At 42.3% G+C, this 24072-nt stretch overlaps 1 protein-coding gene across 2 annotated transcripts; it reads left to right on the top strand.

Moving 5' to 3' along the window:
- Positions 1–6228: 6228 nt before the first annotated feature.
- Positions 6229–23731, top strand: ISX (intestine specific homeobox). 2 transcript variants are annotated; one of them, XM_083462454.1, is made up of 4 exons: positions 6229–7583; positions 17961–18112; positions 20953–21069; positions 21972–23730. In XM_083462454.1, exons 1-4 carry the CDS (start codon positions 7397–7399, stop codon positions 22209–22211), a joined length of 696 nt encoding a protein of 231 aa, XP_083318580.1. In that variant the 5' UTR covers positions 6229–7396; the 3' UTR covers positions 22212–23730. The 2 variants fall into 2 exon arrangements, with proteins under 2 accessions (XP_083318580.1, XP_083318581.1); XM_083462455.1 differs by having other exon boundaries at positions 7429–7587; positions 21972–23731.
- Positions 23732–24072: the final 341 nt, after the last annotated feature.

The following is a 24072-nucleotide window of genomic DNA, read 5'->3' on the forward strand; positions in this document are numbered from 1 at the left end:
ACTCTAAGCTGAGCTGAAGAGGATGCTAGTCTAAGTTCAGTGGTTGTGGTTGTTTCAATATACTGTCTGCAGCGTGCTTGGGATCGTCTGCAGTGTGCTTGGGACAGCAAAAAGTGTCTGCAATTTTCCCTACCAATCTTCCACAGGTTCCCTTGGGCACTGACTACAAAAATGATATTCCTTCGTTAGTTAGGAGTGGTGTGAGGCCAGGTCTTAAGGAAGAAATCCTTCCTGAGTGAGATGTTGAGAAGTCCAGCAGCAAGCCATAACCAGAAGACCTGTGAGATTGATCCCCAGGAAGCAGAAATAAGCTCTGCCAGAGGGAGCTTGGAATTTGGAGGAGTGTCAGGCTTCAGAGAATCCGATCCCTCCCATGGTAGGCAGCCAAGTATTAGATAAACAAGAAGAGTTCTTATCAAGTCGTTTATTCAATGCATTCACAGAGAGAGGCTTGGAAAAGGTGCCTCTTGTAGTAATGGCGTTGCTCCGAGTGAAACCCCACACCCTCCGTCTCTCCCAATATACGTCATTCCTACAGTGGCTGATCTGTGCCATCTGCCTCTGAGCTCTCTGCTCTCCTACTTTCAATGCCCACTGGGTTCTAGGAGAGGGGGGTCTGGCATGTTTCTAAAAACACTGAGTCTGTCAGTTGTCTCTCCCCTGGTGCTGCTTCTTCTTCCTGCTCCTCTCCCATTATTTCCCAGCTTCTCTCCTCCTCTACCTCTGAGCTACGCCCTCCCGCAAACCACTGTTGTAAATCTATACTGTCTTCCTCTTCTCTGGAAAGTTCAGGAGCGGGGGAGATGATCTCCACCATTCCTCCTCTGTTGTCCAGTCTCTGACAAGGAGGTACTCAGGAAAAGCCCAAGATGATCTCTATTCCCTTATCCCACTGTAAGAAAAATGAAGCACATCCGTCATTCTGTTTGATCCCAGGACAAAGTGGAGCTGCATGTGAGAATCTTCACATGTAGTCTATTTGTGTAATAATTCTTGCATGGGGCCCCTAGCTTTATATAGACATGCATGGGAAAGCAGCAGATCCAACAGCATCACACCTGCGCCAGGAACCACAAAACTGTCCAGGTGGCCCTGCAAAGCTGGCCATGGGGTCAGGGATGCCAAAAAGAAGACCTTTGGAAACAGAATGTACATGAAATAACAAGGATTGAGAAAGAGCCCCAATTTAATTTAATTATCCTTCTGCTGAACAATGAGCGTGGAGAGGGAAATTCTCACCATCCCAGAGTAAATTAGTTTCTTACCGATCAACAACTGCAGTGGTTGGAAGCCATCACCAATAGTGTATAATCAATTATCTAGATTCAAACCATTTAACATTTTCCTCTCTCTCCCTACCACACAATAATTATTATTGTTATTATTTTATCATGAAGTAATAGCTTTTTGAGGCCATTTCACCTTGATGGATTACAAGACTGCCTTAAATGTCAATTGATAATAATTATGCCATAAAAAGCACAATAAATGTTATTGGTTTAAACCCACAGTGCCATTCTATTAATATTTCTAATTTACAGGCTCGTTGGGACATTTTACAGAGACAATGGGGGTAATAAATCCCAAGGGAAAGCTGAATGAGCTGTCGAGTAGATTGTCGGCAGCCATTAAACTTGAGAAAGTTTTTTTAAAAAAACTGGCCCAGGTACAGCCTAAAGTCCAACAGGACACAAAACTATCATTGTGAAAATATGGTGTGTCTCAGGGTCAAACTACACATGACGCGGAAGTTGGAGAACTGGAACTCATAACATCTTATTGAACATAAAGCAGACAGGCAAGGTGACTTTATTTTATTTTTAACCGAAAGGACATTGGGAGATTCTATCACGTGCGGCAGATGGGCCATAGAGCTTCCCCCAGAGACTTGGGAGGGCCACCCCAGTAGATCCACATCTTGTGGAGGACCCATAATCCAAGGCTCGACCTTGTCATGTGTCAGCCACCACCTGAAGGCTGAAAAGGGAGATACATCCAGTGCCTAAGCCAAAACCGACCTACATCTGGAAGCAATTGTCTTGCCAAAGGTGGGTCTTCTGTTTGGAATTCAGAAGCAATACAAAACACAGGTGAGTGAGAAGAAGCAGCTTTTATTCCTAAACAGCAAGCAATATATACATACCAGGTATGAACTTCTATCTGCCACTTGGAAACCCTCAAGAAGTGGCGGACTCCTCCAGGTAGCCTTAATTAGCATGGCCCTGCGGCCAATCAGTTCATACATGACCTTCTAAATCACTCTGCTCAAACAATTTGATTTTATAGATAGCCACCTCCTTTCAATGCCCCACCCTCCAACAACTATTTGCAACACTAAAGAAGGTTCCCAGCACTAATCTCCCAGACTGATTAAGACAACTGGGCGGGGGCTTCACCTCCTCCCAACTGATTAGGACATCAGAGAAGATTCTCACACCTTCAAAAACTTAATAGCTGCCAGGCAGGGGGAAGGAACATAGGGAGGAAGGGTGACCATGTTAGAATCACTACCTCCTCAATATACAATTGGTCTTCTGGTTCAGATTTTCCCATACAGCAATGTAGTTGTGGCCAGAACATTGTCTTGTCCAGTTTGTACACCTTCATAGACTAGCCATTGCTACCGGGAGGGGTCACTTCAAGAGGATCTGCAATGAAATGCTTAAGAAAAGGGTCTCCACTCAGTTTGTATAAACATGCAGCAAGCATGCTTCACAATAAAGAACATGGGCATCTGTAGACTGACTGCCAGAGTTGGCAGACTTGTTTTCCTGAAGCCAGATTCCCAGCTGCTTTATCAAGCTATGAAGTATTCTTAAGCACAGTCGCCTTTTCAGTGCCAGAGGAGAGGAGCACGTATATTGGGGAAATGTTTGCTGAGGAAGATGCTAATTCTTTGTCCTTAAATAATCATGGATTGTTCACATACTGGCTGACTAATATGCCTAGATCCCTCTTTATGTGCTTCCTTTATGTTTCCGGAGGAAAGGTTGCACAATCATTTGCTGTTTTACAGGGTAACAAACAGAGTGGCTTTGTGCGTGACTCTGTAGAGGACAGCCCCGTACTAGGAACCATCATCAATGGTCAAGGATCATGACAGTTGGAGTCCAACATCTGAAGGGCCACAGGTTTGTCACCCCTACAAAAAATAAAATATTTATTTCCTTAGATGTTTCTCCTTAGATGTCTCCTTCCTTAGATGTTTCACATTTGTCTTTAGATGAACATTTCAGTGATAACCAAGGCCCTTGTTGCTTCCGGCTCTACTTGTTTCAGACAAATGGAGTCATGTGTTGATATTAAGACTGCAATGCTAGCTGTTTTCAGCTTTCTATAGTTAACACAGTAGAACATAGTTGCTCACCACTGTCAGCATATACTCACCTTTAGCCATACTAACTTATTTTACTCTTCTTTAATATCTATCTGCACCTAAAAGGAAGGAAATGACAAATGGGCTATGTTTTAAGCAGTACTGCTGTGTTGAACTCTAAGACTATTTATTTTCACTTCTCTAGGGACTTGCTGAATTGTCTGTATGTTTTCTGTTGTAAAAAAAAATCTGCCCTTTTTCCCTTATGGGGTATCCAAGAGCCCGTATAGAGGACTTACATGGGTTCCCTATTGCTAGGAGAAAATAAAAGAGGCCAACCAGAGAATATTGAAAAGCAAAGCAGCTAGTAAGCCTGATCTTTATTGATCTGTTGCAACAGGGTGCTCCCCTCACACGCAGGAAAGAAGGAGGACCCCGAACAAAGGTCTGCCTGCCCTTATATAGACATTTTAAATTCCCTGCCCTGGAGCTCAAGACCACCCCCCACAAAAATCATACCTACATCACAGAAATTTGAGTGGTGTTGTTTTTCCTGTCTGGCAGGTTTTCTGATAATGCCTTATCTGATTGCCTTTCCTGGTAGTCTGCCCATTCCTTTGAAATGGTGATTATGATTACCCACTTCCTGAAACAATGGGAAAGTTCCCTCACGCCCGCCCTCCTTGCAGAGAAAACATTTGGTCAGTTTGGGAGACAAAATGGTTTCAGGGAGTCAAAATGGTTTCAGGAAGGTCTTCCTGTGCTGCTCCAGACATTGGTACATTTATGAACATTATATATATAATATATAATGAAGACACCCGAAGACACCCGAAGACACCCGAAGACACCAAAACCTACATTCCTGTACCCGTGAAAATCTACGAAAGCATATATATATATATATATATATATACCTTAAAATTACTATATATATGACCTTAAAATTCTTATAACAATATGTACCTGTTGTTGTTTAGTCATTTAGTCGTGTCCGACTCTTTGTGACCCCATGGACCAGAGCACGCCAAGCACTCCTGTCTTCCATTGCCTCCCGCAGTTTGGTCGAACTCATGCTGGTAGCTTCGAGAACACTGTCTAACCATCTCGTCCTCTGTCATCCCCTTCTCCTTGTGCCCTCAGTCTTTCTCAACATCAGGGTCTTTTCCAGGGAGTCTTCTCTTCTCATGAGGTGGCCAAAGTATTGGAGCCTCAGCTTCACGATCTGTCCTTCCAGTGAGCACTCAGGCCTGATTTCCTTAAGAATGCAAGGTTTGATCTTCTTGCAGTCCGTGGGACTCTCAAGAGTCTCCTCCAGCACCATAATTCAAAAGCATCAATTCTTCAGCGATCAGCCTTCTTTATGGTCCAGCTCTCACTTCCATACATCACTACTGGGAAAACCATAGCTTTAACTATATGGACCTTTGTTGGCAAGGTGATGTCTCTGCTTTTTAAGATGCTGTCTAGGTACCTAGATACCTAGATATGTAAAATTGTGATGGCTTCTTTTTTTCTTGTGAAGGAGGGAGGGTCTAGTTTTTTCCTCTTAGTTTTTCCTCTTTATCTTTTTGTTCTGCTTGCATTCTGATTTACAATTTTAAAAATGCCATTTTTTTAAAAAAAAAGAGCATGAGATACCTTGTCTCCCAAGGGAATGAGATAAAGGCAGCAAGATAAACATCAAACAAGACACTGATAGAGCATCAACAAAGGGGCTTAGGCTGCAAGAGTCCTTATTCTTGGCCTTTTCAACAGGTCATGGATCATAAAAATGGAGAGGGCAAAAAGCTTCTGCAAAGGAAAGTAAGGCTAGATTACAGTATATGTTGTTGGATGGCAGGGAGCAGGTATAGCTGTTCCCCATCCACCTACATGGCAGCCTCTTCTTAATGAGAATAGAGCTGCTGTGAAGGGAAGGGGAGAATTTGCAGTGCCTTAATTAAACAGAGAGATGATTGCTGGCAGGATTACCGGCTTCTGTGAAGTAATCCTGTGAAGAAACCAAGCCAATAACCCCTCCCCAAACACATTTAGAAAGCCATAGAATGTTTAATCAATCAAAGGCCTGGTTATAGAAAAATGTTTTCGCCTGGCACCTACAGATATGTAATGAAGCTGCCAGGTGACCCTCACCTGTAGGTTAACCCAGTGTGAGGGACAATGGCTGCATTCATTCAAAGGGGTCTGTAAAATACCTTGACAGCAGAGTTGTTCCATATAAACAGAATCAGATTAACTGCAATACGCAATAAAACAGGACCTCAACAAAATGGAACTTCTGCAAATTCTTGGGTCTGCCTGGCTTTATTATCACTATTTAAATCCTGCCTTTTGACCTAAATTGCCTCTTCTTGGATGATGATGGTGATTCATTGTGCTCCCAGGCTGCGATACTATAGACACTTACTCGTAAGTAGCCCTCATTGAATTCAGAGGTACTTATTTCTGGGTAAACATGCATAAGATTATGCTATTATGTGAGGAGGCTTATAAGATTAGTTAAACCATAAAATTCCAAATGAAGTTATCTGCAAAGAACTGATAAAGGATTGGTGCTACTTTAGTTATCAGTCTGAAAGATAGTCAATAGCCTATCTTGCTTTGTAGAATAGAACTTTGATTAGTACATTCAGGCTGAAATCTTATGCCCACTTATTCAGGTCAGGACTAAGCCTCATTGGAATGAATGCAGTTTACTTATAAATAGACATGCACAGGACTGCATTGTCAGGGTAAAAACCTGTGCATACTTCTCTATGAATAAAATCCACCCAAAGCATGGGATGGTGATGTTAGATTAATTGAATATACACATTTCATTCTGCCTGACATGCTGGTGTTCCACCATAATTACTGTCCCTGGGCAGCTAACTTTACCAGCCCTTGGGAATAGCCAGAAGTCTTTCATCTTGTCAGGTGAGTTTTATTGCCACCTTGGTTACACAGTAATTTCAGCCTAAGCTATACAAAGAATCATATGATGGGATATCAGGTAATTGGGCAAGTAAGAATGGTCTGTCAGTACAATTGTGGGATAAAGATAATGAAAGGAACCAAAGGGAAGAGCCGACCAAAAAGGGAGTTGACTTTCATGGGGGGGCGGAATCTTAGCGGAATGTACAAAATTTCATTTAAATGTGTTAAAAACAACAAGAGAAATCCAAAGGAGTGGGAGAGGAAGATGAGCCTCTGAAGTTCTTCCTCGTGGAGCTTACGTGGAAAGGAATCTCTAACCTTTGGGATGTTTTTCAAGCAAGATCTGTCGAAGTATTAACAGCAGGGGAAATGACTCTTCCATTTGCTCAGGCATTCTAGGAATCTTTGTATATATTTATTTTTCGTTATTGCCATTTTGGCAAAAGCTTTTTGCAAAGCAGCAGTTTTGGGACTTTTTGCCGAGTTGTAAAACTTGACAGAAGATAAAATTCCCAAATCATTTCGGAAAGGATAAATAGTATGAAGGTCCAGAGAAGCTTGTTTATTTATGCTCAAGACTTTCAAAGACTTCCCAAATAACCTTGAAGAAAATTATATTTAGTCCAATTGCTTTTTCAAGTGCCATAGCGCCTATTGGTTGAAGAAGAATGTGCTGGTTCTTGTTCATTGGTCTCCTTGGAAAGAATAAAAAGGAAAGTAATCATTTCTAAATTCTTTCTTACATTAAGCTTCTCTTTAGTGGGTCTTTCTAACAAGATCTTGAATCTGTTAAGAAGAACACTCCTCTTGGGATTACAATGAGAGTGGATGTATGAAGAGGCTTAGAAATTTAAATGTGGGGGTGTTGTTTTGATAGGGGTGGGGCTGCACACACTGCTTCTATTTGGTTGTCATGCTGTTACTTCTGACTCAATTTTTTTTCTAAATATTGTAGCAGATTTCAGGGATCCAAAAGAGAAAGTGGGCTTTATTCCTCCTCCCGTCTTTTGAATTAGTCTGAGTAGGTGTCAGCAAGGAGAGAGAAATCAACATTTATTTGCCTTTTCCTTGCATAAAATGAACAACAGCAAGAGTGTGGTATACACAGTATATTCTCCATATCATCATATATAAATTTGACTCTGCGTTTCCACCTTCATAATGGAAAAAAAGATGAGTGACTCAAAGGAACGTGATAACGGGGAGAGGCCCATCCTACATTTTTCTATTGAAGAGATCTTAAAAAGAAAATCCAGGGAGGTCTGCTTACGCACAACGACGATCTGCAATAACCATGCTGAGGATGCTCAAATCCTCAGAACAGAGCCAATTTCAGAAACGGCTAAGGGTAAGTAAGTACTGCTGCTTCTAGTTTATGAAACTTATATGAGCCTTGATCCTCTTATGCCCTTGATCCTCTTATGCCCTTGCATGACTCCAAAGTTTGATTGCTTAAGACAGCCACCAGCCACAATTTATTTCATGACTTAATATCATCATGCTTCGCATTCAAAATTACTTTATTTATGATACCAACGTATAACCCTTTGGGCAAGATGGCGGAGGGGTGGAATTCAAATGTGTTCTCCAGTCGGCAAAACACTCCAAAAAGTTGGCCTGGCAAGGGCTGCTGAGATGTTGCACCTGTAACAGGAGTGCGCTTGGCAGAGGTTCAACAGGTGCAGCTTTTGCCAACATGAAGACGCATTGATGACATCCCTTCTACTTGAGAACTTTGACAAACTTCATACAACTAAGCCAAAATTTTGGTCTTTTTGTTAAATAGTTGATCTGGCAACCCTACAATATATGTACAAGTGCAGGTGAAACGGGAAAGAATGGAGCAGGGGAGGGGTGTCCTGACATCACATCCCGACACTATGAAATGAATTGAAATTTGAAATTTCAAGCCACTTTGTTCCATACGAAAATTGCAAAACTGTCAGCCTGAGATTTCAAAGAGATGGGATGCTTGGAAGTGGAAAGGCCCTGTGCTAACATACACAAAGACAAGCAACTGCTAATTCTTTAGGAGGGCTGTGCAGAGTGGAAACAGTGTAATTAGCAACTAAGACTGGAAGACCTGAGGTGGTTTCTAGTGTTGTGAATGTATACTTCTGGGTGGCTTCCAACATATATAAAAACATTATAAAACATTAAACATCAAATCCTTCTATGATATATGACAGGATTAATCTAGAGCTGTTTTTTCCAAATGAGATGATTTTGCTGCAAAAAAATCTTTCATCCGTGTAGAAAAAAAGGCATGCACAAAACACGTACACCATATCCTATAGCAAAAGGAAATATCTGTTTTACACAGTTTATTCACGTAGCAGACAGAAACAGATTTAGGGGAGTGCAACCAGTTCGGATCCATGGGGTGCAGAGCCTCGGAGATGCCTCAGGATACACCACAACTATTATTTATAATGAAAAGAGAGAGGCAGGGGGCACCGAATTTTGGCTTTGCACAGGGCGCTATTGAAATTCGAGACCCCAAGGTCCACCACTGTGATGGAGACCCACCAACAATTGTGATTTTCCACCATTTATTAAGGGTGTTCACTGACTCTATGCAGCCCAAATTATGAAGTGAATCAGATTGATTCAGGGAAAGTTAGTGTGCTTCCAAGTCAGATCACGCAGTTAACAAGGTGCCTTAAGGCAGATCAGGGATTTCCTACACTTCCAAGTAGGGATGGAATGAGCTGTCAAGTTCCATTCTCTAAATTTCTCATTTGTCTAATCTTAACTTCAGCTTTCCACATTTCTGCAGTGATTTCTGGTGTTTTTTTATTATAAAATCCTCATGAACCTTATTGGAATTTTAGTGTGACTTTCTCTCATGTAATTCACTTTGTAAATTATTTTCTGTGCTATGTTCATTTTTATGCACGTTTTTCCTAATATAAGCATTTTTGTAACCATTGGTTGACCAATTGGTTGGGAAACTACATTGCAAAATTCGGATAAGCATGGATTTCAAATGGTGGCTATGTTTCGCTTCCCAAATTGTTTCAGAAAGTATGAAATTGATAGATTTGCCTTCAAATGCAGACTGAATTGAATTCCCCCTGTGAACTGCCCTGAGACCTGCGGGTATAGGGCGGTATACAAATTTAATAAATAGCATAATAATAACTGTCCAAAAATTCATTAGGGGGAAATCTCATTCAGTCAAACCCGGGCCTTCTCCTTCATGTGGAGTCGTCGCTTCCATAGACAGGGCTAACTGGTATATTTCCTTTCCACCATCACCTTTGCAGCTAATGGCCTGAGAGCAGTTTCAGCAGAGTTGCATGAAGCAGAAATCTTCTTCAAATAGTACTCCAGTAACAAAAGATCTATTGTATCTTTTTTTTTTCCTAGGCTCCCAAATTTGCATCTGGCTTTCAGTCTGACTTTTCAGTCATTACTTTGAACTAAGGCTTCCAGAAGTGAATTCAACCATCCTATCTTACATCTTGCTGCAAAGGCTGAAGCCAAGGCAATTTGAAACAAACCTCAAAGCCATTTCTCTCCCGATTAGTAACATTTCTCTCAGCCTGCGCCAGGCTAAAATGTCACAATTTCTGGAAGTCAAATGCTACATTTACCAAAGTAAAATGTCATCCTGGCTCCAAAGACCTCCCCCCGCCCAACATTCTGTGTTTCACCTGCTCCACTTTCCCTTTTCCTCAAAGAGAATATTCTAAAGGGTGCAGAGAAAGTTAACATTTTCCTACTCATGTTTTAGAAGCTTATGCAAATATGGGACTAGAAAGGGGCTGAAGAGACTGGCTTCTTAGTATTGTCAGTCAGAAGGGTCAGATGGAAAACTAGGACCCATTGCAAGAGCTTTTCGGAGTACATTTTTACCCCTGATTTCTTAGGACAGTGCTGACTGGGGATGATGGGAGTTGTAGCTGAAAACATCTGGAGGTCACCAGGTTAGAGAAGGCCAATTTATAGTCACCGCTTCTTCCTTTTGTCTAGCAGGCCTCCTGTTCAAGTCCATCAGGCCTATCATCACATGCAAGTAGGGGTTCTAGGCTTATTTCCTCAGTTTGGGAATGTGGCAGTGTTACTGGGTAGTTCAGAATCTACAGAATTTCCATCCTGAGGGAAACTATCTCAAGGCAGGGCAGTGCTCAAAATATCTATCACTAGCAAGACACAAATTGTTAGCACTGGTTCCAATCTGGAACTGGGGTATGGAGCTGTCTTGTACTAAGTTAGACCCTTGGTCTATCTAGCTCAGAATTGTCTTCAGGAAACTGAGACATGAGTCTGTCCTGCCTGGAGATACCAGGAATTGAACCTGGAGCTTTTTCTATGTAAAACATGCTGTACCACTGAGCTGCAGAGTGGTCATGCAACCTACTTTTCAGAGGACAGTCCTCTATTTTCGAAGGTGTCCTCTGCTGAGGGGCTGTCCAGTTCAAGTCTGATTTAAAAAAAATCATAAAAGGAGCTTTGAAGTTACCCATCCGCAGTTAACAACACCTGGTCAGCAGACTGAACAGGTACACATTGGTCACCTGGTGTTTTCCCCACTATGGTGAGATGTATTATATTTGGATAAAATGAGAGATTTGCAGGAGGTGGGTGATTTTCATCAGGAACACAGCAAGTAGGGAAAGAGTTCAGCTTTATCTCCTGAATTCCTGCCTTCCCAAACCTAACTGCCCAACATGGCTGCTATTCAACATTCCTCCCCAGCCCTTTCCCCCCTACACCTAACTGCAATCTGAACCCGTGGCTGCTATTTGCATTTTTTAAAGTGCACATTAAATTTAAAAAACCCTGTAACTTACTGTAATGATTAGCTTGGCTCTTGGACTCCTATCCAATACCTTACCACTGAGTTAGAGTGTACTCAAGTCCTGTTTGTAGGCTTTCCATAATGTTCTGGTTGTCCACTGTGAAAACTGGACAATTGTCTAGATGCAGCCTTGGCCTGATGCAGCAGGACTCTTCTTACATTTTCTCTGACTTGCCAGTTCCCCTCAGATCAGCCTCTATAACCCAAGCAATGTGCATTTCCTGGGATTTCACATATGCAGCTCACATTTTATAAGGCTGTTCGGTAAACTTATGATCGCAGCTGTAGGGCTTCTGCTAATAGACACTGGGTTATGGGACTATTTTATAAATTAATAACATTGTTGACCATTTCCTCTCTAACATCTTTTGTGGTTTTATTGGTCTTTTCCCAAACTGATCTAAGAACTCGTCATTGCAGCCCAAGGATTTGCTTTCTTGGTGTGTGTTTTTTATTATTCCTTGGCTAAGAATTGAGGGCATGCCTTTTATCTGTTGTTTTAACAAGAGTTTTATCTTATATCAGTAAGGAGCAGAGGCCAGGTATACTGAAGTAATGACAAAATTACACTGCAGGAATGGAAAGGGAGCAGGAAACCTGATTGAGACAGAGATCTGAAAGAGGCAAGAGCCTCTGATTGATGTGTAGAGCTTTGTAGGTACAAGTAACAACAGATAGCAACAGGTAGCTTGTAAATGGTCTGACAGAGAAACCTATAATAAATCCAACTTCATTCTATAGTTCTATTTCAAAAACACAAGGATCATCTGCTGTATATTTTGGAAAGTTGACTGTTCCAGGTCTGTGCAGGGGGTGTGGGGCAGCTGGGCACACTGAGCCCCAGGCCTCATTGGGCTAAGCTGACCAGGGCCCCCCTGTCAGGGACCAACTGCTTTTTCTTTTAGTTTATAACTTTAGTTTCACAAGACTTCTGCCCTGGGCAAGCTCTGTATGGACTATTTCTGTTCGCTATGGATAACCAAATTTTGTGTGATGGTTTCTGAGATCAAGGAGCAGGCTTTCATCTGAGATCAAAGAGCAGGTTTATGTTGGGTGCCATTTTGATCAAGACAGCAAACTCGACTTTTCAAAACTGCACTGATTTTAACCAAATTTTGCATATCATTTGCTGAGATCAAGGAACAGGTTTTCTTCTATGTTTGGATATACTTGGGTGCCATCTTGAATCAATATGGTGGAATGAACTTCTCATAACTGTACTGATAATAACCACAAATTTCAGCACTGCACTGATTGTTTGGTTTCTTGGAATTCCCAAGCACAAGGTACAAGGCTGTTAGTTAAATGCAAGAAGGGGCTTGCTGGATCAGACTAAAGACTCACCTAGTCCAACCCTCTGTTTCTTACAACAGCCAAAACAGGGCATGAGAGCAATATCGTTTCCCCAATCTTGCTCCCTAACAACTAGGGAAGGTTGAATTAGTCTATTTCCATCCCATGCCACATGTATTCGCTGATGCTTGTCCCATTTCCACAACAATCTGCATTTTTTAAAGAAATGCATTTTTTTTGCAATCTGATGTGTGAAATGGACCTGAACCCTGAATTCTAAGACTATATTTGCATCCTCAGGAGAGCCAGGGACAGCTCCCAAGTTTGGTGCAGTCCTTGGGCAAGATTCCCTTGTTCAGGGCGGAGATCCCCAAGTAGGATTAGTCTTTGTCACTTTCATCCCTGGCCATTCAATTGGCCTCTCCCACTTGGCCCAGTGCACAACACTGCTCCAAAGGAGAGGGGAAGTTGCGAGGAACTTGCTATTCCTTTCCCTTGTGTCGCGATAAAGCTTGCTGGGTTGGCATGAGAACTGGTTGGGACAACTGCACTGCTCTCATATAGTTTTGAACTTCTTAGCCTAACATTGGACTTTGGAATTCTGGTCGTGTTCCTAGCTTGGTTAACTCCTCTGTCCTGTTTGTAGGCGCTCTGGGACAGAATTAGCTTTTCTTGCTGCTGTTGCAACTATATTGTACTTTGCTTTAATAAAAGTCCTTCTCTTCCTCTCAAGTAACAGCCTCTGATGTCATGTCTGGAGCAGGAGGCAGGACACAAAACTATTAAATACTGGGAATCTCAGAAGCCTCTCTACAAATGCCCCCATCCTTTCCAGGATGAGAGTTGCTGTAAATTTGCCAGAAGCAAATCCATTCCAACCATACCAGTTGCCAGCACATCCTTGCTGGTAATGAATTCAAGGTGTGTTTGGCCTCCAAAGGTATCTTCTTCCACACTGCATTTGGTTTCAGCACACTGAACAGGGACCTTCACAAAACATGGTGAGCATTTCATAGCTTTGCATGAGGAAGGGAGGAGTTGGGGAAGGGAGGGAGAAAGAGACAGAGAGCTCCCAATCCTTTTCAATATCCATTCCCACTTCTCATGTTTTTTTGTTTTCATTTGTTTTTGTTGAATGATTCTCTGCTCTTAGTGCCTGGGGCTTTCTGCTTACTGTCTGTTCCAGCCCTCCTCTCCAATAATTAAGCAATCTATGATTGGTGTCTGGGTAAAGGCAGCTTTTTGTCTGAAAGTTTTGGGCTGAAAGAAATGAAATGGAGCCTTTAAACGTCCCAGCATCCTGCTGCTCTGTTTCTGCAATGCCTCAACAGATAGCAGCAGGATGCTAAATGCTATGCTTCAGTAGCAGAAGGCTGTACCCTGAGCAATTTGTATGTACCCAATTAGAACCATTCTCCCTGACTACACTAGTCCCTTTTAATAAGGGGTGAGAAGCTCCTTTAATAAAAAAAATTAGCCACAGCACCATACTCTCGCCTCGTCGTCTCTCCACATGCTTTCTTAAATTGGAAAGCAAGCTCTTTAGCTTGGAGGAGAAGCCCCAGAGCAGACATATCTCCTTATGTATACAAGCAAATTTGGTTTGCTTCACTGAAGCTCAGCATGGTTACATCCTTTTTTATATTTTTAATGAACTGGCTGACCTGTACTTTCATGGAAGGGCCAACACTTTAAAAAGCCTTGCCACACCATTCAGACACCAGTGAATTGGATCACCTTTTTGAGGAAGCAAAGCTGATGTCATCTTCACCATTGCTGACAGCACTAAAACTGGCCTCACCATCAGCAACATCATCATTACCAGCACAATATATAGATATATGATAACTCATAGCAGGGCAGAAGTGGGGGACCTTTTTCTAAGCCAAGGGCCATGGTAGACTTCCTGTGGTAGAGAGGGCCAGTGATAAAAGAGAGCAGATAAATGGGTGTTACTTTTCCCTCTATACAGTAGACTATATTCTAGCCATGCACACAGGCATCTATCTAAGCAGGCAAGAGGCATCACTACAGTTCAAGGACACATTGCAAATGAGCAACAGCAATTGAGGGGGACATGGAGCAGGACCAGTGAGGATTGTGACCTGGAGAGAGTCCCAAGGGCAAGATAAAGTCCCTACCTTAGGGACCACTTTCTTTCATACCAGTCTGTCTGCAGCCTAAGATCTGTGTGGAATTGATGAGCCTATTTGTAATACTCCAGCATGCTAAGGTTGCTCTTTGTTCCATGAAAGCATGGGGACTTTTGCAAGAGGTTTCAGGAGCTACGGTACATTCAGGGAAAGGAACTGCACTCCTAAACCACTTAAGCTTTTATTCTGAATGACTTCCCTGCAGCTTTAAAAAAATGCATTTGAACATCCCAAGCTTTTGCATATGGAAACATTTCAAAAAAGAAATGGTGTCTTATTTCCCCAGGGATTCTGGAGCCAAATTTGTAAATCTGGCGTTATGCTCAACATTCTCTAGCCTTATATCTTCCTCCCACATTCTTTATTAGACTGTAATTTTGAGCGCTGTTGTTTGCTGTGGGATCTCCGAAGTTGAAATCCCAAAGGCACTTACAAATATTCGGAGCTGCAGTCAGAGAAAATTTCACCTTGTGGGGGTGAATGCTAACATAGACGTGCCACTTCTTTCTTCCCCTTCCTCTCCCCACGCCCAAATCTCTCTCTCTCTCTCTCTCTCTCTCTCTGAAACATAAACAGAATTATTAAGTTTAATCAAAAATGCACCATCTCACTTTCCTACTGGCGAGTTCTTGATTAGCAGACTGTAACTATATCAGCAGCAATTTCATTTAGAGCTGAAATCAAAGCCAGTCTACTCAGACTCTGTTGGTCCACAGCTGACCTCAGGTTATTTTATTCTTTTAATTTGATGAGTTCCAGCTTTGGAAAAAATGCTCTCAACAGGACTGGCACTCAAAAACTCTGTGTGTTGTTGTCCATATGCAACGAGCTTGTCAGTAAACAGCTTGTCACACCAAGTGCAGGAAGCAGCAAGACCTATATTACCTTAATATTAACAACAGTGTTCTTTAGAGGCATCTGCAGTGGGACACCCAAGGTGGCGAACATCTGTACTCTCAAGGGCCAATCTGTTCTCCAGACAATGGCCACTGTCAGTATTCTGTGGAAAATGCTGAAAATGTAGGTTTGTGCAACTGAAGTAGATTAAAGCATTCTGGTGAAACAGATCTACTTTATAAAAAAATACTTTTGTGATAAGGAAAGTGGTGGGTTAACAGAATAAAAAAAATGTGGGATAAATGACTGGTTGATGAGGATACCTATAAACACCATACAGGCAAATCAGGATGAATGTCTCAGGTTGATGACAGCTGAGAGGGGTGACAGATCTGGGGGGCAGCAGCATGTTGCTGTTGTTTAGTAATTTAGTCGTGTCCGACTCTTCATGGCCCCATGGACCAGATCACGCCAGGCACCCCTGTCTTCCACTGCCTCCCTCAGCTTGGTCAGACTCATGTTTGTTGCTTCGAGAACAGTGTCTAACCATCTCGTCCTCTGTCGTCCCCTTCTCCTTGTGCCCTCCATCTTTCCCAACATCAGAGTCTTTTCCAGGGAGTCTTCTCTTCTCATGAGGTGGCCAAAGTATTGGAGCCTCATCTTCACGATCTGTCCTTCCAGTGAGCACTCAGGCCTGATTTCCTTAAGAAACACCATACAGGATGAATGTCTCAGGTTGAGGACAGCTGAGAGGGGTGGCAGATCTGGGGGGCAGCAGCATACTAGTCACCATCTCCTTCACTTGTCCCCCACCACCTCCAGCATGTCCTGGCCTTCCTGGGCTGCCTCCAGTCACCTCAGGCAGCAGTGGTGGGGGCAGAGGAGCAGGCGAGAGTGCTATTTTCTGCTTTGCCTCAAGTGGCAAAACATTCTTGACCCCTATAGTTTCTAGCTCATATAGATTTTTGTTAAAAACTGAACAGAACTTTCTTCTGAAACAACTTGTTTCAACAAGATTGAAATTTACAGGACTCCTGTCTTTAATGCACATCTAAGGAAATGTTTGCTTATCTCTGATCACTGCCCTCATAGTGTCCGCAAGACTTAGTGTGACTGGCACTTGTTCCTTGAGGCAACTTCAAGAGATGCATCTAATGAGCTGTATTTTGATACGCTACTTAAAGGTCCAAGGGTTTGAGATGGAACTTTCTGGTACATAAGCTTCATTCATTCAATCAATCTGACCCTTCCTTCTGAGATGAGCCTGTGATGACAGTATTCATTACGATGGATGCTTATATTTCTGCCTAACTTGCAGCCACACTGAAAACTGAGCTTGTAAGATTGTCGTCTCAGAATATATTCCCTTCAGCATTACCCCCACCAACCATGTGCGTCCTGCTACTTGCTGTAACGCTACAGCTATAAGATTGTGTTGTTTAGTACTAAGGTGGCTGAGGCTAAACATAATAGGTGATAAAAGTGTGCCTAATATGTGGTTGAGACTGTGACTGACCACCTACATGTGAGCAACTGCTCATTATTAGATGCCACTTTGCAGGCATCTATACTCCGGGCCCACTTGTTAGGGGCAGGGTTGGCGGAAAGGGCAATATGGACAGGAACTGTAGACTTGGTCCTAATCAAGCCTTCACATATAGCACTTGCAAACAAGGCTTTATATCTCAGCCTAGCCATCCTTAGTAGCCTGTTGTGATTTGTTGTGACACATGAATTACTTGGAAAGGAGTGTGGTGCGTATGTGTTTGATCTTTCAAAAAAAACAGCCAATGAGATGTGCTTGGTAGAATTGTGTAATAGCCACAAGACTTGGCTTGATTTGATCATGTGTAAATCAGGCTGGTTTTGCTTGGGAGCAGCTTTTCAAGTGTGTAATAAACATCTCTAAGCTTAAGGAGACTCAGGACCCTTGCATCAATTCAGAGGCTGACTAGTGCACTTCGGGGATCTGAGTCTTCTTTGTCCCCCACCCCTCCACTATTGAAAAATCAATATCCTTTTGACAGAAGGGGTTAAAATTTGTAGGCAAAGTAGCCCCTCCAGGTTGGGTAAAGTTTGCCAAATTATAGGCAGATAGATCCTGGGTCTTTTTGTGCTGGACAACTGTAAGATGGGGGGACGGGTCCTATCTATACTTTTTATTTGGGGCCATAATTGGATTAATCCCACTCCTCTCAAAAAGGAAACCAACCATACTCTTTTTTTCCCCTTAATCAGAATTTAGTGGTTTGTTGCTTTTCTAGAGAAGGGTGCCCCCCTAGCAGGAGCGGAGGAAGGGGGTGAAGTGGGTGCGGGCCACCCTGGGTGACACCACTGATGAGGTTGACAAAATGCCTGAGCCATGCGTCTCTCCTGGCAGAGATGCGGTGGCTTGGGCGCACACAGGCTCTGTGCTGCCCAAATGGTCCACCCGCTGCCTCCACCTCAGCTGTAGGGTGACTGAATGGGAGGAGGCAGGCAAACTCTGAAGGCGGTGTGCCCTGCCCCATGGGTGGCTTGCGCCACCCCAGACACCCAAGTGGCTTCCTCCGCCGCTGCCCCCTAGATCAACTTCAAACATGTCCCTGTCTTATAAAGATAATCCCCTAAAATACCTATTCCTCTGTTTGTACAGATGAAAAGAAAGGGAAACGAAGGATCAGGACAACATTCACAGCAGAGCAGCTTCAAGAGCTAGAGAGGATCTTCCACATCACACACTACCCAGATGTTAACATCCGCAACCAGCTAGCAACAAAGATCAATCTTCCAGAAGCCAGGATCCAGGTAAATTATTTGTCCCTCTGATGTAGGGTCAGTCCAATACATTTTGCTGCCTGAAGGAAACTAAAGTGTGTGGCTGTAAATATGCTCAGGAAATGGGTGGGATAGAATCCTCCCATTCATTACAATCCACGTGCCTGGATATATTGGAACGGGCAATCTGTTTTAATTAGGTTGGTTCGCAGAGCCTCTAAATCAGTGTTTCCCAACCTTTGGTCTCGGGCAGCTTTTGGACCACAATTCCCATCATCCCTGACAACTGGTCTTCCTAGCTAGAGGTGATGGGAATTGTAGTCCAAAAACAGCTGTAAACTCAAGGTTGGGAAACACTGCTCTAAATTAGTGGTTCCCACCAGACCCTTGGTTCCATCAATTCACTCCCAGTGCCCCCTATAAAAAGCATTATTCAGAAAATTGGTTTGCATGGCCCACTAAGGAAGGTAATAACACCATAAAATTCACAACAGTAACTATTCATTGCATATTTATTCAAAATCCAATCAAAACTATTTAAGTAATTCAACAAAATGGATGAGCCAATGATACTAGCTTTTCAAAGTTTGAAAATCAATTGACGCCTCCAGCAGCACCCCCCCCCTTGCCTCTTAGTGCCCTCCAAGATAATCCTAGCACCCTCCAGTGGGTGGGACTGCTCACTTTGAGAAATGCTAGATTGTTGTATTTCAGTGACTATAACCTGCTCACCATAAACATTTGTGTCGTGATTCTTCTTTTTAGTGGCAAAGCCCTGTTCTCATCACCATGTGAGTTTTATTGGGAAATAACTTTTAAAAATGATTTCCCAGTAAGCAATCTCCAGTGCCCTGCGTTTGTAGCTGCATTCATTATATTTGAGCTTGTATTCAGTTGCAAAGCCATGTGCTTGATAAAAGGTAATGTTCTGACCAGAGTAGCCCCAGCATGTCCCACTTTCAGGTAGAGATAAACAAACCCACCTTGGCACACTATCAGAATGGCTCGTAAAAATCAGCAAACAGTTCATTGCTTACTCCAAACCCAATTTTCCCGAGGCAGTTCTTCAAAGCAGCCCCCAGCAAAGCAAGAGCGAAACTTGTTTTTGAATTTAAATTCTTAGATTAGATGAGAAGTGTCTTCTCTCCATCTTGTTTAAATGATCATATCTAAGAGCCATTTCACAGGCAAGGCTTCCCCCCCCCCCCCTTCACAAGGGTTTCATAGGGGGGGGGGGAATGGAGAGCGTTCAGATGTGAATATCATGTGCATATATTCATTGTCAAGAAGTGTACACTTATTCTCAGCTCATTGCCAATCAAAAGAATGAAACCCAAAAAAATATCATTTGCCTCTTGGCCTCAGTGAATCTGCAGGGTTGAATTTCCATAAGATGTCACAGAATCACAGAATCAATGAATTGTAGAGTTGGAAGGGACACTGGGGATCATCTGCCCCAACTACCTACAATGGAGAAATCTCAGCTAGCCAGTCAACTAGCTACAAATCCACCTAAATTTGGGTTCCTCACCAAATTTGTCCTTCCAGCAGTCTTCGCCATTTGTAATTCCACAGGTGTTCAAATTAATTTCTTTCTTTTTAAAATATTTTGTTGTTTGTTTTTTAACAATGTTCTTATACATTTAAATCATTTTCAATTTTTCCACAGCTGAGATTACTTGAATCCCTCTACTTCTCTCCACCCCCCCGTTTCCAATATTTATCTGTTCTGTCTATTGCATCAAATCATATTTTTCAGATCCATTTTGTATCCATTTTTAACTTTAGTCTTATTACATTGTAAGTGTTATAACAATCCTGCTAACGTTTTTAAATATCTACAGTGATCTTTAAGGTACTCTATAAATTATTCCTTTATACTCTTTGCTGAATTTCTTATCATCTTGGTGTCTGATCTTCACAGTCATTTTTGCCATTTCACCATAGTCCATCATCTTGATTATCCATTTTTCTTTGGTTGGGACTTTCTCTTCCTTCCATTTCTGGGCGAAAAACATTCTTGTGGCTGTCATCGCATACATAAACAGTCTTTTCAAGTCCTTTGGTATTTCATCTCCTATTCTTCCCAATAAGAAAGCTTCTGGCTTTTTGACAAAGGTTGTCTTGAACATTTTTTTTTCAATTCAATATATATCATTTCCCAGAATTCTTTTGCTATTTTGCTTGTCCACCACATGTGGTAGAATGTGCCTTCTTTTCCCTTCTTTTCCCACTTCCAGCATAAGTTGGAAATGTTTTTTATACAGTTTTGCTAGTCTTATAGGAGTCAAAAACCAACAGTACATCATTTTCCAATAGTTTTATTTCAGCGTACAAGCCGTGAATTTTAAATCCTCCTTCCACAACTTTTCCCATGAGTTAAGTTGTATATTATACCCAATATCTTTTGCCCAGTGTATCATTATTGATTTGACTTCTTCATCCTTAGTATCCCATTCTAACAGTAGTTTATACATTTTGATAATAATTTCTCATTGCTTTCCATTAGATCTTTCTTGAACCTTGAAACCCATCCCTTTGTCATTCCTAAATATATCACTTAGTTAGTGATATTGTTACCAGTCCATTAATATGTATCTTTTATCATATTATCAATTTTTTTTCAGTTTCAGTTGATTTTCAACTTCAGTTAACAGCTCTTTATAGGTTGCCCATTCCCTTTTCAATGTTAAGTTTTCTAAAAGATGTCAGTTCCAATGGGGAGAGCCACCATGGCAACCACAGGTGTTCAAATTAAAATCCATTTAGTTCTTATATTTTACCAGAAACAACTCTCAGTTGCGGGTACATTTATTCCTTCTAATATATTTTTGGTTGATTTCATTTCTTCTCCCCCCCCTCCCCCATAGATCTGGTTTCAGAATCAGCGGGCAAAGTGGAGGAAGCATGAAAGATTTGGCAATTTTTGTGGTCTTCAGCATCTAACTGAGGTTGATTTTATCCCAGCTCCAAAGGCAGAGACAGTAGTAAGTATAAATGACCATCTGTAAAGGGAGGACCGACCTTGTTAAACTGAGACTTTTTGTACGTATAAATTGTACTAATTAAGTACAAATACTGAACCTTGAAAAAGCAGGTAATAAACACCCTGAAATGTTTCTGATTAACAGTTTTGTGTTAGGCACTACTTGCCATAGTTTTGCATAGCCTTTGTGGGTGTTTTTTGTAAAATCACAAATAGACTTAACAGTAATAGCCTTGCACAGAGAGGCATCCAAGAGTCTAGCACACTGAAATACCATAAACTCAGACCTTGTTATCCATTCTGGCCTACAAACCTCAAAAAAAATACATTCCTTTCTTCACCCTCCAACCCCATCTCTATGGAGCTCAGAGTTTAATGTCTACAGACCATGGCTAATGCAAACCAGAAACTGAAACAATAGTCTGAGCTGTGTTTGCAAACCATGGTTTTGATTACTTCAAAACTTCATCTCTACACAGCTGCTTTTTCTGTTCTAATCCCAACACGTTCTAAACCCTGGATTTACATGTTCTGCAAAGGCTGGGACTGTCTGACAGTGCAGTTCTATTATTGTCTACTCAGAAGTAAGTCCCACTGAGCCCCTGTACAGGGCTGCAGCCTGAAAGAGTTATTTGGTTGGCAAACAATATTTCTGTCCCGTCCTCCGCCCACACAAACCCTTGCAATCACCAGAACAAAATGATTTCTTTTCTCCCTTACTGATTGCCTGTCACTATATTTTAAGGACTCCATTTAGAGGTACTCTCTGAAACTTTGTTGCTTTTTTATTGCTAAACACTGAAGGGAATTGATAAGGCAAGTCGTGTGTTGCTCATAAATTGCACCCAGCTAAAAGCCTGCATTAGTGTGCCTAAGATTCTCTTTCTCTCTGTCTTATGACAGGGTCCCTGCCGAGCGCCATGTAGCCGTTGTGACATAGGCCCCCACCCATGGCAGTACTCCTCAATCCAAGAGCATTCCTCATCTTCCTGGTTACCAGACATGGCGCCCTGTGCCCTGCTGCGCACGGATCCAATGATGTTCTCAAAGCCTTATCTACTCTTTGACTACCTCCCTCAGTACAGCCTCCCACCTCTGTCCTTGAAACCAGAATGGAGGCATATTGGTGGCAATTTCACATAGAAGAGGATGAGGAAGGAAGAGCTACTGTGCTTTGTAGCATCATCATTGAACTAGCCTGTTGCGGTGGACTTACACCAGGGGAACCTGCTGAATTCAGATCCCCAAGTGGCTACAAAAGTGGCTAGGTGGTCTTGAATTGATTGCTAGAAGAACATAGGTAGTTGCTTTTTACAGACTCAAAGGTCGACCTAGCTTAGTATTATACTGACAGGCAGTGGCTCTCCTGGGTTTCAAAGAGAAGTCCCTCTCAGACCTGCCAGGAGGTACCAGAAACTGAACATGGGACCTTCTGCATCATAGGAGCCAACTCCTAGGGGCTGAGGCCTCTTCGCCCCTCCCATAAAATATTCGAGGGGACCAGGGTCCCCAAAGTTGATGGGCTTTAGCATTCAAATGGTGTGTGTGCCACATCTTGTGATCAATTAAGTGAGGCTTACCTGGGCCAGTCCAATATTTTATATAAGTTGGCACCCTTGTTCTGCATGCAAGAAAAATGGTCCACTGCTGAGCTGCAACCCTTCCCCATCTCTCAGCCTCACCTACTTCACACCGGTGAGGATGAAAGAGGGAGAAACCATATGCTCCTAGAGCTCCACAGAAGAATGAAGAGATGCAAACGTAATACCGATAATTGCTGGAGGAGAATTCAGCTTAATACAAAGCTAAAATGCTTCTCGTTGACCTTGAAGAATGAATGCTGCTTGACCTAAATGAGAAGCAATTATAGAAGAAAGCCAACACTTCCTCCATTGAAGGACTCTGCTTGAAAAAAATATCACTTTCTAGGTGTGGGGTTAATATACCAAATGGATATTGCATTGCAATGTCTGTTGGAGAGCTGAGGCTTTACACAGCCCTAAAACTGATGGATAACACTGTTGCAAAAGTGGCCTGGGATGATGAGATTTTATTGGTCAGTGCTGGAGGTGTGGAATCACCTTCCCTCTTCGGGAAAAGCGCTATTATTCCGTTGATCAAACTGGACAATCTAAAGCAGTGTTACTCAAACTTGGGTCCCCAGATGTTGTTGGACTACAACTCCAATCATCCCTGAGCTCTGGCCTTGCTAGCTAGGGATGATGGGAGTTGTAGTTCAACAACATCTGGGGACCCAAGTTTGAGAAAGGCTGATCTAAAGGATAACGCTGTTGGGTTCTTTGCCTTGCACACTTTGTGTTAGTTGTGCTTGGTGGGGTAAAATGTACGTTCAAGAGAAGGGATAAAAACACCAAGGTAGCTTTTGAATAACCTTATTTCTGTGAAGTGAGGGATGAGGGTGTTTGCTTTATTGTATTTTGAACCTGAAATAATGGGTTATAGATTAATAGATGGACGGGAAGAGAGATTAATAGATGGAGGGCGAGACAGAATTATATTGGATGAAATACTGGATGGCTTCCCCTGTTGCATTAAGGAGTGTCTTTAAATGATTAAAATCTTTATACAAGGAAATGGCTTTTTGTGTTGTTGGGGTTTCTCCAGTGCTGAGGATCAGTGAACCACCAAAGAACAAAACCAGAAGGAGCCATGTTGGAGGCAGAGCGATTTTGAATTCTCCCAGAATTCCTGTGTGCTTTTACAGGAAAATAGAAAGCTGTCCCATGCCAATCGGGCCAGGTACACAAAAGTGAGGTTCCCCAGGTGGCACAAATACCACAGGCTAATAGCATAAGAAGAACTCGATGTAATTGACAGAAATAGGAATACGTTTTCAGGGCCCTGAAGCTTGAACTGATATGGGCGCCCCTTTACAACCAGAAATGAGGTTTGGGTAACCACTGTTATCTTCTTCAATAGGGTTTACTAAGCAACGGATCACCATAATTTAAAAAATAATATTAACTAACTACTCAGATTAACT

Source organism: Podarcis liolepis, assembly GCF_965112155.1.
Source record: "Podarcis liolepis genome assembly, chromosome: 10".
NCBI lineage: Eukaryota > Metazoa > Chordata > Lepidosauria > Squamata > Lacertidae > Podarcis > Podarcis liolepis.